This window comes from Lepeophtheirus salmonis, chromosome 7 (assembly GCF_016086655.4).
Source record: "Lepeophtheirus salmonis chromosome 7, UVic_Lsal_1.4, whole genome shotgun sequence".
NCBI classification, from domain to species: domain Eukaryota; kingdom Metazoa; phylum Arthropoda; class Copepoda; order Siphonostomatoida; family Caligidae; genus Lepeophtheirus; species Lepeophtheirus salmonis.
This window is the reverse complement of record NC_052137.2, coordinates 38,365,867-38,383,071: the sequence shown is the minus strand read 5'-3', so window position 1 is coordinate 38,383,071 and position 17,205 is coordinate 38,365,867. Positions and strand designations below refer to the sequence as shown.

At 32.9% G+C, this 17,205-nt stretch overlaps 1 protein-coding gene across 1 annotated transcript; it reads right to left on the bottom strand.

Moving 5' to 3' along the window:
- Nucleotides 1-7,834: 7,834 nt before the first annotated feature.
- LOC121121848 (homeobox protein araucan) lies at nt 7,835-16,988 on the bottom strand. The gene is made up of 6 exons (XM_040716845.2): nt 16,398-16,988; nt 15,412-15,807; nt 13,024-13,151; nt 9,011-9,170; nt 8,810-8,948; nt 7,835-8,448 (listed from the first exon to the last, which is right to left on the bottom strand). Exons 1-6 carry the CDS (start codon nt 16,443-16,445, stop codon nt 8,162-8,164), a joined length of 1,158 nt encoding a protein of 385 aa, XP_040572779.1. The 5' UTR covers nt 16,446-16,988; the 3' UTR covers nt 7,835-8,161.
- Between the last annotated feature and the right edge of the window lie 217 nt (nt 16,989-17,205).

Below are 17,205 nucleotides of genomic sequence, written 5' to 3'. Positions count from 1 at the left end.
CTGTGACCGTACATCCATAGTGTTTTGGTATTTAAACAGTGAAGCCGAAAAGTAAAATAGTAACACTGACAATTGGAATAATGTTTGTGAGAAACGTTTTCATTTTAATAGCTGTGAGATAAAGGAAACAGAGACAAGTCCCACTCTCTATCAACCAAGGACATACAAAGACAGAAATTACTCTGTTTTCGAACCTCAATTCTAGGACTTACTCTCGAACAAATTATCAGCTTTACTCTCGATTATTCATAGGCACACACATCCATGGTTATACTTAATACTTACAGGAGGGGGAGGGGGGTGTTATCTGCTGAAGAATGAAAAAAATGATGATATCCCAGGGGTATCCACAGGTTTATATTTATGAGACCCTTGGCTTTTGGATTTTACTTTTTTTAAATTTCAAAAATCTATTGCTACTCAAAAAAAAACCGAAATATTGATTATTTTGAAAAAAAAATTTCAAATACTAAATTTTCAGGAAAAAATTTCAAAAATCCATTGCTATTAACAATAATTTAAGCTTTTTAAAAAAATCCTTAGTCATTCACAGAAAAATAAATTTTTCGAAAAAATTTGGAAATTTCATAAATTAAATTTCAAATATTGAATTTCTTAAATTTATAAATATTAAAGAAAATTAAATTTAAAAAAATTGAAATACTAAATTTTTGGAAAAAAAAAAATCAACAATCATTGCTATTCAAAAACATTTCAAAAATCTGTTGCATATTTTGGCCAATTGACTAATAAAAATTATTGTAATAAACAAAAATTCAATTATTTGTGGATGCCCATATCCCTCCAGATGCCCCTTTATCAGCTTTAAAACATAAAAAGACTGATTTGTTTCCGAAGAACAACAAACCTCGAGAGCTAAAAAATGTTAAAGGAACTATTTTTGTTTACTTCAAATAAATGGTAATTGATTTCCTTTTAAGAGGACATTTAATGAAATTTTGAAAAAAAAAGCTAAATAAAAATCCTTTCTTTAATCACAGGTCTAGGGGTCACAGCACAATATGAACCATTGTTCAGCACAATGATTTAAAATGTAGTCAAAATTTAGGAGTTTCAGTATTCATATTTCAGTTAGAAGTCACATATTTACATTCCAATGATCAAATTTGGACCCTTCCTTTCATGGTGTCAATCACGGAGTGTTAAATTTATAAATGAATGTGCTGTAGTACATAGGTATACTTCAAGGCTACCTCGTGGATTGTCTTCCTTGCCAAGTGTCACAAAGAAAGAACGCCTATTATGTTTTTTTATGTGTTTATGCGTATAGCTGAATGGGTTGAAGACATTGTATTGAAATAAAATAGACAGAAACTAAATAAAAACAACAAAAAAGTTGAAGAAGAAGATAAATATAGGTACTTTCAGAGATTAGAATCAATAGGCTTTGAACACCTTTTTATGTATAAATATATAGTTTATATGTAGGTAGGAATTAGAGTTTTACCTCGGGATCATAGACTCCCTTTTTTGGGGGATTTCTCCGGATTTTACACGTACAGAAAATCCAGCACTTAATTATTCATAAGATAAGTTTTATTTAATTATATATGGTATAATCCAACAGAGATTTGCTTGTTCATCGATTCCTATATAATTATTTTTTGTTGCGGGTCGGATTGAGTATTCTAGTAATTTGTATTAAAATAGCCAAAAAAAATGACACCATATATATATCAATCATCTATTGGAACTTCAATTATAGCATTATCAAAATCCCAAGCACTTTAAATCCTTCATTTAAAATCATACACCTCATTTTTTGGTTACAACTTGTACAAATATTATATACATACATAAGATTGAAAAATGATTGACATGAGTCAGTCAAAAATGTACATTAATTAAGAGTCCACATTTTGCTGCCTACGGGGGAGGGGGATATTTTTGCCAATTGCAAATTGAATACAACATATATATGTATTTATATGAAGGAACACGCCACGTAGAATTACAAACATGAACTGAATGTATTGCATCAAAGTTCTCAAATAACATTTTAAAGGGATCTCAACCTGTCTTGCCTTAAAAGTCCTATAATCCTCTCCTAAGAGACTGCGTTAATTACGACCCATTAATGTATGTGTTAAATAAAAACCGATAATTAAATGAGTAGCAAGCGAATAAATTAATAAGGTAACGCGAAAAATGGGTTAAATAAAAGTAAGTAATTATTGAATGCAGATTCTTATCATGGAGACTCGTACTTTCATGGAGGAAGAATATCCCAAACTCTGAAAGCTGGTTTTAAGCAGTCGAGGGACACGAAGTCAGTTCGATGTCCCATGTCCAGATTAAAGGTTCTGTTCGACTTAGTAAAGACTTTAAAAGGACCTAAATATGTAGGAGCCAGGGATAGTTTAATTGGCCTATTTCTGACCAAAACATAATCTGACTTCTAAAGAGCTTCTAATGTGGTACTCGCTCTTGCCGGTGGCTCGCATGGTGTAGCATATTTCATCTCATTGAAGCTCTCAAACAAGCTCTTATCGTTGGGAACACAAGCGCGTTTGGGTAACGATGACGGTAGCCTCGGATCTAAACCGAAGACATAAAGCATTGGAGAAATATTACTCCCTGAATAGTTGGGATGGCAGAAAGAAGACCCAACATCAACGAATAGAAGAGCGTCTACCCAAGGTTCACTTTTCTGCTTCATTCTTGAAGCAGAAAAGTCCTGTGAAATCTCTCAATAATGCCATTGCACTCAAGGGGATACGAGGTGGTGAATAGCCTACTCGAACCGAGGAGTTACCCCCAGCGTTTCCATTAAATTGATACCAGTACATTAAGCTTCCCAATCTGAGTGTATTGTCTGAGTGACTCCGAATCTTGATACCCATCCTACGAGAAAGGCGTTCACAATAGTTTCTGCTTTATTGTCTTTAAAGAAAGTACTTCAGTCCATATCATTGCCTTATCCAAACTCTTAGTAGGAATCGATATTCCATTCATAGAGGCAGTGGCCCAGCTAGGTCGACGTGGATAATACTTAGCCTACCCAGATTCTGATTAAATGTCTGTGTTCCATATGGTTTTGTGTGCACTAAGGGCTTGTTTTTTTGACAGGGCTCACCGGTCCAATACATCACGTCGGGGTCACCAATAAAGAAACACGCCACGTTGAATTACTAACATAAACTGAATGTACGTCATCAAAGCTCTTAAATAATAAATAAAAGGGGGATCTCATCCTGTCTTGTCTGAAAAGTCCTATATAAATATTCTTTTTTTTTTTTTACAAAGAAACTTCTTCTTCAATTTCATGACTCTCAATGCAATGTTTTCCATTTTGCATGATTATAGACTGTAGAGAGATATATATATATATAAATACTTTTCCCACACATAACTTTTGAATGTACTCCAGCCTTCTCTTACCCAAAGGGAAAATTAAGAAGCAATAAAAATAATAGAGTAAATGATAAAAACAAAAATAATGGTAATAATCTTAAATAAACATCCAATGTGTGAAGTTTTTAATTATTGCCCCTACGTATAGGATATACGTAGTTTTTTTTTTTTGTTTTTTTGTTATTAGACAAGGAAAAGATAGATGGATAAAAAAAATTGTTTGATGTGTTTTTTCAAAAAAAAAAAAAAAATAGGAATTCCCTTTTTTTTAAATAAATAAAAAATTATCTCCTCTCTTGAAAATGAGTTGTTGATAGATTTACAAAGATCTTATAAAAAAATACCCTTTTTTAAATTTATAATATATGCTGCTCCGAACCCTATACATACTTTGTTAATTGAGCATTTAAATGTCTCTCTTGGGAGTCAAGATATGTAAATATATATATATATTATATTTTCACGACTTTTCTAATGAATATATATTCAAATGAGGATCGCATTTTATTATCCTTCATACAGCGGTGAAAACTCTGGGACCCCCTTTCTACGTATATATGTATAATCCTCAAACCCCTCTCAAGTCTTTACAACAGATGTCTTTTTTCTCTTCATCTTCTTCTAGAATACCAAAAAATAGAGAAAGAGGCCATGAAAATCAATGTTGATGGAAAGTAATCAATTATGACTGTACCTATTAGAGTGGTTCGTAAAAAAACTCTTTTTTTTGGTTTCAAAATAGCATTTTTGATATGTATCGATGCATATTTAATAGCAAGGGCCGCAGTCAGTTGGACTAAAACCATAAGAGGCAAAGGGACATTTATAATTTATTTTTGTAATTAAAATTTAAAATGTCATAATTTTTTTTGGGGGGTGGGGAACACTCAAATTTAGGCTCTTCCCAATAATGTAACTCTAAAAAAATTATGTATCTTCACAAAAAACTAATAATAATAAGTTTCCCATGGTCGAAATTGCAAAAAAACCAAAAAACCATTTACCCTATCTCTTCAAAAAAACAACAACTATGAGGGCTCACCTAATGACATCCCCAAGTTTCATCATTTGATCCCCACCCAACACCTATAAATTCAAGTCCATAAAGAAAGTAAATCTGATCTTTCATGACATCATTGAGGATGTTTTGCCTTCTTTAATTACTTTGTTATTAATAGAATAAATTATACAGCTAAGTCAAAATATAAGATGATCTTTTTATATTGTATTATAAAGGAAAGATGAATCCTTTTTTTTTACAAGATAAGTTAGCTCTTAATACATCTCTTATATTTGGCTTAATAAATTATCGATATTTATAGGGAAAATTTATAGGACCAAATTCCTGGCCCTCAGCTATGTATTTAAATTGCTAGTGATGTAAATTGCCCGTTTTATTGGAATGAGTAATCTAAAAATGAACTTTCTTTTCCTTAACTGTTGTCGTTATTATTTAACTCCTGATTGGTGAACTTCCTTTCCTAATGCATTCAATAATATTCCTATTAAAGTAACGTGGAGTATCTGTTGCAAAGTTGTTATAATTGTAAGTCGCTGTTGGACTCGGGGTAGAGGCTAGGATCCACATTGGAGTGATTCTTGCCAATGTCCCTGTTCATTTTCTTCTTCCCTTCCCCCCCCGTCGTCACAGCTGATTGTAGGTGATCTAAGGAAACGTCATGACATATTTGTTGGTCTTCAGTTGTTGTTTTTTAGCATGCCCAAAATGCATATCCTTTTCATCACTATAGAGGTTTTGATGTCGACAATTTTCACAAGCCTAATAATGATGTCAGTTTTGAAAAATACATAGGTTTCAAGCTCAAAATGTATTACAACCCTGTTAGATCATATTAATACGCAGGTTCCCATAGTTACATGCTCTAGAGCAGGGATTCTCAACCTTATTTTAGTGATTTACCCCTTGTAAAATATTTATTTCATCCAAGTACCCTCCTACTAGCACAAAGCATTTTTAGCTTCAGTGACAGGGGCACTGTCAGATTATATTTTGGAATGAAGCCTGGTTTTGAAATTTTCTTGAAAAAAAATTTCAAAAATGTATATATTTTTTTTTCAAAAATCCATATTATTATCAAAAATTACAAAAATATAAAAATTATGTTTTTCAAAAAATTAAAAATCCACAGTTGTTCACAAAAAAACTAGATTTTTCGGAGAACCATTTCAACTATAAATTTTTAACAAATAAAAATTTCACATATTAAATTTTTCTGCGGACTTGTAAAATATTCTTTTAAAATCTCAAGTACCCCTTGAGTGTGTGTCCAAGTATCCCAAGAGGAACGCGTACCCCATTTAAGAACTACTTCTCAAAAGGAAGGTTGAAACATCAAATATTCTAGTATAAAACAAAAATTCATTTAATTGGAGGTGGAGGGCTACAACCCTCCATCCCACCTCCTGCGGACGCCCCTGAGTTATGTACAACTAGTATAATATTCTTTTAAAATCTCAAGTATCCCAAGGGGTAATTGTTACCCCATTTGAGAACCAATGTTCTAGTGGAAGGTTGAAACATACAATTTTCTAGTAAAAACAAAGATTCCTTAATTTGGAATAGGAATACAGCACCTCCAGATCACCTCTTGCAGACGCCCCTGAGTTATGTACAACTTGTATAATATTCTTTTAATTCTCTAGTACCCCCTGGAGTGCCTCCAAGTACCCCAAGAGGAACGCGAATCCCCATTTGAGAACCACTCCTCTAGAGGTATGAGAAAAGGACCCATTAAATAATCAGTCGTATTTTTTTATTTATTTGTTGTAGATATATTTTTCTTACTTTCTCGTTGTATATTATTTGTATGTGTGTATGGTTGGTTGGTGTACCAGTTTCTTGAGAAGAACAGAAGACAAAAAAAAGTGCAAAAAACAAAATTATAATAAGATCAAAGAATAATAATAATAAGGTAATAATTATGTAATATCATAATTATTATTCGGTAAATAAAAGAAAAATAATATTTGGCACTTGATAATGATATATATATTATATATAACAAAAATATTATGAGCAAAGGGAAAAAAAACACGAAAAAAAAAAAAAAAAAAAAACATACCATAAAGTAAATAAGTCACCTTATGATGATGAAAGAGAAAGAGAGAGAAAAATATTATAAAAAATAATTGTATAATTATAAAAATTAAAAAGTAAGGAAGAAATGACTTGATAATTTAATTCCTAATAAAGCCAAGCTTGAGGTTGCGTTTGAATTTATCTTAGTGTCGATTTATTTGTTCCTCTGCAATGCAATAAAATTGTATATTATTGACTTCATAAAAACTGATGATATTATGGGTTGATTTATTCATTTATAATAATCATAATTTAATTGTAATAATAATAATATAATTTATATTGGCCAAATTAGCGTGAAACGTTCTGACGGATATGAATTATGATAATTAAAGCTTCTTTTTGTCAAAAAAATAATAATAATAATTGTTCATTTACTAATAATAACCAAGATAATGAATGAATTCATTAGAAAAGAAACCGGCCTAATACTTGTCGCCCAAAAGACGTGGATCTCAGTATATTGTAATTATTGTTTGGGTGTCTTGAAGAGTCACAATGGTTTGATTCCCTATGAATACAGCAATGATACGCTATGTATGTATCGTGTTCGTATACGCTGTTCGTATTATCATAAGAATTATAATGGAAAATAATTGATATTGATATTTATTTAATGAATATGATATTGGGTGGGTGGGTGGGTGTTTGGGTGGTCAAGGGTCTTGGGAGACTCGAGGGGCGTCTACAGGATATTATTTTGGGAGATGTTAGGTATTTTAAAATTAAATTAAATTTTATAATTAAAATTTTTTGGAGAAAAATTTAAACAATTAAATATTTGGGGAAAAAATTTCACAAATTTAATTTCCAATATTTAACTTCCAAAATTCACAGCTGTTTAAAAAAAAAATAATTTTTGTTTTGAAAAAAACTTTACAAATTATATTTATTTTGAATTTTTTTCAAAAATTCACAGATGTTTATAACAAATGAATTTTTTTGGACAATGTAACTTTGCAAATTAAATTGAATATATGAAATTTTGTAGAAAAAAAAAAAAATTTGTAATATTTTATTTATGGAAAAAAAATTTCAGGTATTAGTTTTTTTTGGAGAAAGATTTCAAAAATTCATAGCTATTCCAGGAAAATTCAATTTTTTTGAGAAAAATAAATAAATAAATATTTGCAATTGCAAAATATTAAATTTTCTAGTAAAAATATAAAAACCTTTTTTTTTTTTGGAGGGGATCAACCCCTCCAGCCCACCCCTGCAGACGTCCCTGGATTGGGTCATGTCATTTGAATGTATAAATGTATGTATGTAAGTGACCCCAGAATTCAATAAATTGAATTAATGAAGGAAGTTAAAGGATAATAATTATAATTTGAATAATAATATATAAAGAACTGAATGTAAAATGATTAATTGAATTGAATTTATTTAGAAGATGAATAGAGACAGAGAGGGCCACTGTTTGTTGATGACAAAGGATTTATTATCGATTATAATCCAAATTGGGAGAGATCCCTGATGGCAGAATGGCTCCAGAAGAAGGTTGTACCACAGAAGGGGAGTTGCTGGCATTACTTAAATACGAGAGTCCATTGAATCCAGCACCTAAAAGTCCATTTTTAATTATGTTTGGGGGTGTATGAGGTGGCGTATCCGCGGAAGAGGGATCCTGATTGGATGAGGAAGAGGAGCTAGAGGCTGGTGCACCTCCAACCGGTCCTAAACCACCTATTCCCATGGATGACATATGGCTGGAATTGAAAAAGTCCGGACGGGGAAGGCCGAATACACCGGATCTGAATGCAGACATGGGTCGGACGGGATGATGGGAGTAAGGTGAATTCCAGCCCATAAGACCAGCTGCAACAGCAGCTGCTGGCCTACGGCAGAAGGTGGAGGGGGAGTCTTGCAAACTGCAGTATCAGCTAAGGACCAGATCTTTGGTTTGGTTGGGGGTAATGGAATGCCTGAAGACTTGTTGTCATCGTGAACGAGATGAGTTAATTTATCCTCATCTAAAAATAAAAGACAATAGCATTAGCTAGGCAGGAATATTAAAGAGTACCTTTTTTTTTATTATTATTATTAAGTTATGAGGCAATAATTCTTTTTAATTTTATGGATCGCAGGAAAAGATCGCGTTAAAAAAAGGAAGGGAAAGAAGAAGAAGAAGAAGAACTGACTATACAGTACCCTCATAGCAATAATAAAAATAATAAACTCTCTGCTCTGTAGTTGTTAAAAAATACCGACCGACGACGGAGCAGAAGGGAAAGGAAGGAAAGCGTCGACGTCGTCAGATAAGGATGACGACGACGCCTTCCTTTTAGACATTGGCGCCAAATATACAAAATAAGAAAATGAACATCATTTTACCTTGTTTATAATCTTCCCTATCTTTGTCTTCATCATCGGATATGTCTACATCTTCGTCATCCAATTTATTCTTGGGCTCCCACGTCATTTTATTCTCTTTTTTCAGTCGTCTCCGGGCATTTGCAAACCACGTTGAAACCTGGTAATGAGGATCATTAATATCTATGTGAATAATCTTGGAGCATAGGTAGCTAACCCTACCTGTGTAAGCGTCATTTTGGTGATAATGGCCAACATAATTTTTTCCCCTTTGGTTGGATATGGATTCTTTTTATGCTCATTGAGCCAGGCTTTCAGTGTGGCCGTTGACTCTCGTGTTGCGTTCTTCCTCCTAGATGCCAAGTCATAGCCACCTCCATAGCTACAAATAAAATAAAAAATAGATGAGAACAGCCCTTACTCACATTTCCCATATCAATTTCATTATTTTGTTTAACTCAAGAGCTACTTGAGAGAATAATAGGATGAAGTACCCCTTTTTTAGCAACCTGTTGGGATCTTCTTCTGAGTGGAGTAGCATCAGAGCAAGAGAGAATCAAAACACATGTGTCAAGAGTATTATGCTTTTACATACAAAAACATATTAATCAATTTATTTTTATTATAAAGTTAATTTGTCAATTCTAATTGGAACAAGTCTTATACTAATACTGAACATGAACAGCGCGCTCAGAGACGACACAAAAGTAGTGTTGTGCTAACTCGAATCAAATTTAAAAAAAAAAAAAAACCACGAGTTGACTTCATAATTTATTGTGTTTCTTCTCATGAATCACAAGAAAAATGAGTATTTTATAAATAGAATATTTGTATTCTTCGATGAGTCAACAAATTATTCATAAACACCCATTAAATGTGTCTCAAATTGAACTTAAAGTTGCAAAATTGATCATCCCCAATGAAAATAAGGGGAAATTGATAGTTTTTATGTATATCAGGGACAATATATGTAAGTCTCTTAAATACAATAAATACATTATACTTTAATTCATCTCACAAATTTGAATAAAAGGCTTATAATTGACGGAAACATGTCTGATAATCATTGGGCTGTATGTATGAAATAAAATGCACAATGCCACAGTTGCTTCCAGAAGCGCAGTTGAAATAGCCAAAAAGCCCAATGGCCTGCCCCATCCCAAAAACAAATAATGTGAGCATCTCTGATGACGTCACCATTATATAATTTGCCCCTTTCCGCTAACAAATACACTCCGTTCCTGGTGTATAGGGCCATTGTCCCTCACTTTTTTAGACTCAGCGGAGTAGATTTACTATAAAATGGTATGGTTGTGTACCAATGACGTCATCATATTAAAATTACCCACTGCCCCCACTTGCATGTGGATTCCAGTGCCGCTGTTTAGAGGCAAATTGCCAATCTTGCATATTTATTTTCTTTCCTAATTATTCGACTCGACTCGGTTCAATTCAAGCCAACACATCACTAACAAAGAGAGAGTAAAGACAATGAGGAAAAGAGTGGATTTACGGCCGTTGTTTTTGTGATTTTTCTGTTTAGTTGTGATAAGGAAAAGACGACGTCAGAAGATGTTGATGACTTTTTTTTTCTCTCTCTTTCTCTCCTCCTATTTTTAATTAAACCATCATCTCCTTAATAATAATGTATTAAAGGAAGACAGGGATGTCTAGTGCTGTCTGTGTACACATTAACAAGAAGAACACAAAAGAGGGATCACGTGTTCTTAGCGCCTTATATTGTCGTATTCTGCCTTTGTTAGAATGAAGAAATGCAGAAGATATATAATCCAAGATATGTGTGAGCTAAATATAAATTATGTACTCTTAATAATAGTAAGTACTAAGTCGTAATATGAGGTGAAAATGCTTCTTCTCTCGTCTCATGATTCCATTTTCTTTCTTATTGAAGTCTCATTTTAATCTTTTACACATTCTTCACATATTTTATTATATTTCAAGTGAGAGAAAAGGCATAGTTTATAGTTTGTACTTTATAACAATAGTTAGAATGAGATACTGAGGATGTCTAGTAGAGACTCCATTGAAGGGAGGAGGGTCCTTTTCCTATCCTCTAAGCCATACACTTTTATAAAGCAGATGTTGTTGTTTAAAATGATTTGAATCAAAAAAATGGATATAAAATTAAGAGTAGTGATGACTGATGAAGAGAGACGTTTCACAATTCTCTGTGTGTACTTACTTGTTTGGGGGAAAATGTTTCCATTTTTAAGAATAAAAAAACTTGATCGTTTCGCATAATTAAATTTTCCTTTTTTTTCTCTCTCGTTCCTCCCCCATGCAATTAAATAATGAGCTGTGATAACGAGATTGCTGATTGAATTTTTCTTCTCTCCCCCCCTTCACTGACTTCTTCTTCTTCCTCTAATTGGGGTCAAACAAAATGAGAGGAAAGATAGATTCATGATCTTCTTCTTTTTAAGTCTGTTAAACTTAACTTCACTATACGTATACGAACATACGGAGTGAGTGTTAAAAAAAGAGATGTACTTTGTTGAATATGTTTGTATTTCTGTACGTTAGAGGCTCGTTCAAATTAGCTACTAACCAAGAGGGGTAGTCAATTATTTTTTATCTCTAATATTTGATCCTTTTCAAACTAGTATCGAAGTAGTTTTGCTTTCAAATAAGCCATGTTTTGGGAGTGCGTAAAGAAAATAATTTAAATATTGAAAATATTACAAACTTTGTCTTTTTTAAACTATATTTTACTTACAATTATTCCCCATAATATTTGTTTTCCATGTCTATTTGACGTAATACGTATGATTTAAACCCTAAATTGCCTTTAGTGTATATACAGTATTTAAGCTGTTCTATTATGTAGCCAAACTGGCTATATAAAGGCCACATTGTACTATTTTAAAAGGAGGAAACGCGTCTAATTAAAAAAAAATATCGTTAAAAAATCGCGAATAATGATCAAAGGCCCGTGTTTCGAGTAAGAATGGTCCTCAATTCAAACATAGTTAAGTACAATATAATGATTTACTTATTTAATGATAGTTTATCATAGTCACTGTTGTTGACGTCACAGAAACGGGCTATGACGTCAGAAAATATATATTTTTTCATTTATTCTTATATAGTGGAGTAGACTTGACACACCTTAAGGCCTTTGTTTCTCTCTTTCTCTCATATAATTAGACACGGATTTCAGGTATATTTATGTATACCTATGCTATGTACTTAATATATATAAAAACACACACTTAATACATTACTTCTTCTCATTCAAGATGAAAATACAAGAGGCAGAGGTATAAACAGGTTGACGAGGGATATCATAGGCAAAATTGAGTTCCTAATTTGAGCAATCTTTCCAATAATCGGTATTTTATAATACACAAAAAGTCATTGAATATAGTTTTTTTTTTTTTAAAGTGATAATCCCAAATATTGGGGCAAAATTAATTGCTGCTTTAAAAATTATATTATTCTCCGCCAATGATTTGAATGACGTCGGAACTATATATATTATTCGGGGACCCCTTATTTTTGAGGACTTTTTATAGTTATATTGATAAATAATGTTCGTCTTGCATTAAAAAAATTAAAACTGCAATATTTTCGATTTTTTTATTTCAATTTGTCTGTTATATATCTAAAAAAAAAATAGTGATTTGTATTCCTTTGACGTCTATAAATTCTTTTAAATAGTTTTTTTTTTTTTTCGTTTATATAACATAGGTCTCTTGAAATATAAATTAACTATCTCTGCGTAGAAAAAATGATTGGTCAAATTTGATATTTATAAAAACAATGAAAAAATTCGGTCAAAATTGTCAAAAAGCCTCACTTTAGAGAGAAACCTACCAGCCTTACAAAATCATAATCCCCCCTCTTTCAAATACATTCCGACGCCGGAATGTATTTGAAAGTGGGGTCTTCAATTATATCATTGTGACGTCATCCAGTGCACCCACAATATTATTTTTTTGGGGGAGCAGGGGTGGGCTCAAAATGTTTTTGGTTTTTTTGACAATTTTGATTGAAAAGTTTTCTGTTTCTAAAATAAATCCAAATTAGACTAATAGTTGTTTTTTTTAGAAGAGACAAGGGTTAAAATTTTTGAGGAGGGACTAAAATAAAAAGTTAAAAAAAATCACGAAAATTATGACATTATAAATTTTTTTATTGCGATAACTTTAAAAATGAAGTAAAAAGTGAGGGTCTAATGGGCAATTTTGATAGGAAATATATTAGATTCTTACCCATACGCAGCCAAGGATGGGTGGTCATATGAATAGTAACATGCAGTTGGCGGAATAGCACCCGCAGACCATGCCGCTGCAGCCGCTGCGTTCATTTCTGCCGCATCTTTTGAGGCATATGGATTTCCCTGAAAGATAGAAAGAGAAAAGGTTAAGAATGAGGACTAAAACCAATAGTAATACCCAGGGGGCTCCTTGAATCCTGATTCTCACAACTCCCTTGGAGAAGGAAAAAAACAATAATCAAAGCAATACCCAAAAGTCAACAAATAAAAAGGGGGAAAGAAAAGAAATTCAAGTCATGCTGAGTGACATTTCTTTCTTCATAGAGTCTTCTTCCTCCGAGTGTCATTCACGGAATGTTGACCCGTAAGGTAAGTCACACCTGGTTAGTAAAACAAAAAAGTTTCTTTTTTGACACACAGTGGGGCTCAAACAGGGCCACATAAAACAAATAGTCAAGAATAAAGAAAATTCCAATGAGCAAATTGGGGTCCTGGACAGCAGGAGACAGCAATGGTGTTGGGTAAACTCTCTCAAGCCTTCACTTTGAAAAAGCAAGAAGAAAAAAAACCCACATAGAGATACAACATTTACAATGACAGGAAATTATTCATGAGTCTCTATACAAAGAGTCGTGGAGTGGTAGATGTGACTATGGTGTGTCGTCTAAATGACCGTTAATAAGGTGTGTGTCTCTCTTCTCTTTTTTTTTCAATTATTATTGAAAGAGATACCAACTATGTATCTACTTTGTTAAATATATATTTGCAGAAGGGACAAACACATTTAATTTTATGCAGAAGGAATTCATTTTGGATTTGGTGTAGAAAGAGGGGTCTGAGAAATCAATTTGGGTAGGAAAAGGCGTGGGATATAGTCTGCAATGAGAGACAATAACAATGATTTGGATGCTGCCAAAAAAAGAGGAGGAATAATCTTTTGAAACAACAAACACAAATGGGAGAAGAAGGAATAACAGATTGATTCAAAAATTAGAATAAATCTTTCAAACAAAAAGTCCTACCTAATGAAAAAAAAAGAAAAGACAACGAGTTAGTTACAATCTCGACATTGAAAAATGGTTCCTGCCTGTTTTTTCCCTTCTGTTATCTTTTCTTTTATTTTGTGGTTGACAAAGATTTAATTAAGTTCATGATGGTCAAGGAATGGTAGTGAAATGAAATGAGTCAGTCAGTCCTTTACCCTCTCTGAATAAAGAACAAAGGGTCAAATCAATCGAAGAAAGGATATTTCATTCATTATGAGAGATACTGAGAGACGAAGATTCTTACATTGATTGACAGCCATCTATTTATATTGTACATGGAGACTACTCAATATTCAGACGTTGTTCCTTGTTACAACTATTCGCCTTTCATAAATATTAAGAAACATTCCTTCTTGTCTCTCTCTCTTTCTTTTGCTCCTCAAAACAGCTTCATGACTCGAATTATTAAATAATGAGTAGATGCTGTCATATGGAGGTCTGATTCCGCACATAAAGCCCGATTTATGTGATGTTATCACTTATATTTCACCACTGCCTGACTTTATTTGTCTTCTAATAATTATTACATTATTATATGTACACAAATGTATAATTTAATTACGTACCTACAAATGTACTCTGAGAGTACTTGAAGAGCGGAAATGAAACCTTAGAATGTATGTAGTAGGTACCTGTTTTAACATGGAGTAAATTATGAATTTTCTACCATGAATCCACAATTGCCACTTCATGTACTAGCAACGCATCTGGTCGACTAGAAAGAAGGCTTAGCTCCAAATAATTGGATAATGAGTTTCATGCTTTAACACCTCCACAACTCGTATACCTATCTACCTAGGGTAGACCCCTTCAATTAACTCATTGACATAGTAAATACCTCTCCGGAAGTTTCATTAACAACCACACATACAATTCTCTGGATCACGTACGTCCTTTTAAGTCCTTCCCATCAATTCTAACCCCTCTGAGTCGGCATTTTAATAATTTCATTTTATATTATTGCTGAGAATATGTCCGAGACCGATTTTTATCCGGGTTAGATGTTTTGTGATTTTGTCTATATTTTGATTGATCAAAATACAGACCGATATTAATATCGTAGTTTTGAATATTCCTTTTCTATAAAATAAAAAAAACTCGCTTAAAAAAAATATTATTTTTTTTAAAAAATGACGTAAACCGCAGTTGTAGCAAATTAGTTACAAGTACAAAGTTGAAGGACTTTCAAGTAGAAATACTAAACTATTATATATGGGGTTTATTTATTTGATAATCCTCTTTTGGGATTGCTTATGAATACTTGAGGATTCCCGGGATTTACTTGTATTTTGTAAATTTTTAAATTCAAAGGACGATTAAAAAATAATTGGACTTACTAAACTTCCAAAGTAGGAGTTGTCCATGGCTATACTCGGATAGGGATTTTGCTCAGTACTCGGATACGACGATGCAGAATAAACAGGTCCTAACGCCGCCGCTGCCGCAGCAGCAGCGGGACTTAAATTTATTGCGGCTAATCGACATGCTGACGCAGGATCTGATGATGCCTCTGACGTGTTGGTAGCGGGACTGGAAATGGGCGAAGAGACGATCGTCGCTGCATTAGTGGTGGGTGTATTAGCGTTTGTAGAAGAGGTCGAAGAGGAGGATGAGGATTCGAGTGGAGATTTGGGACTCCCAGATGATAGTCGAGATTCATTATTTGGTGGATGGGATGAATTATTAGAGGCTGTACTCCCGGGTGAGAGGGAGGATCGGGGCTGTGTTAAAATCTGGAAATATAAACATATATACATAGAATCAAAAATGATTATTACACATTTCATTTTATATAGCTTCAACATATGTGACGGAGAAAACTTCCTTCCTAAATATCCCCTCAAAATCTTTAAATCAAAATAGCATTCGATAATAATAATAAAAAATAGACATAAAAGTCAACTGTGTCCAGTATTTTTATTTCATTTTGTACATTTGATGCTGTTTTATTTCTATAAAATATGTCGTATTTTTTTTTTTGGGGTGTAAATATTGAATTGAAACTTTAATGTGATTTCAATATGAAAAAATATACTATGGATAATTTACGAGGACCAGACTGCGCGATCCCAGGAAATCAGTAGATAATTTATATCAATAGATGCATATGTAAGAAACTAAAATTAAAATTGTTTGTATAATCCTACGATAACTAATTTATCTTTAACAAACGACAAAAAATAAAACACGGATTTTAGAGGTATTGACTTAGCCTTATATGCTTATTCTATATTTAATTCAATTCGGCAAAGATCAAAACTCTAGCCAATTGATGATAAGATAGTAATAATAATAATATGCAAATAATAAATAGATTCCTTACCTGTGGGTTATATGGGGAGTAGCCAAAGGTGGAGGATGGGAAGGACATTGCACTAAGATATTTGAAAACTTCTTTGTAATATATAAATGTTGATTTGAACACACGTAGGAAGAGTTCTCAGAGCAAGGATACGAAGGATGCCTTGCCTTATACTACTAATCCAACTCTTCCTTCCTTGACTTAGTAGTTTAAGTGTTTGAGTAGGTAGATATTCGAAGGATCAAACAATAATGGATTTATATGGAGACACTACTATCTATAGATATTATATGTGAACATATTGTGTTCATGTAAACTAAATGTTATCACTGAGCCTTAATCACCACTGGAGAATTATTATGAAGTCTATCGACAACGTGTAACAGACTTGTAATAAACACGACAACTACACAACGAGACTGGATGAAGGGGGGGGCACTTTTTTTTTTTTTTTTTTAATTTTTTTTCACATTAAAAAAAAAATAAAACATAGCTCCCAATTATCTTAAAGGATGTACTACAAATGTTTGACAAAGTTTTACATGGCCATTTACAAGATCCCCCCTCTTACACACACACATAACATACATAGAACATTGTACATACAAACTCTCTTTCTCTTTTCCCAAGCTGAGGCAGGCTGTTCTTCTTCTCCACGGCGGAGGCCTGCCTTTTTTTCTTCTAGTAGTAGTTTTCTTTTTTTTTACTGTTCCGTGAGGCAAAGGCGGAGTTATCCTCTTGGTCTCTTGTCTGTGGATCCAATCCTGTTTTGTTAAACAAGATGAGAAAAGCGGCGTACGCAGGAGTGAACACCACAGCACACCAAACA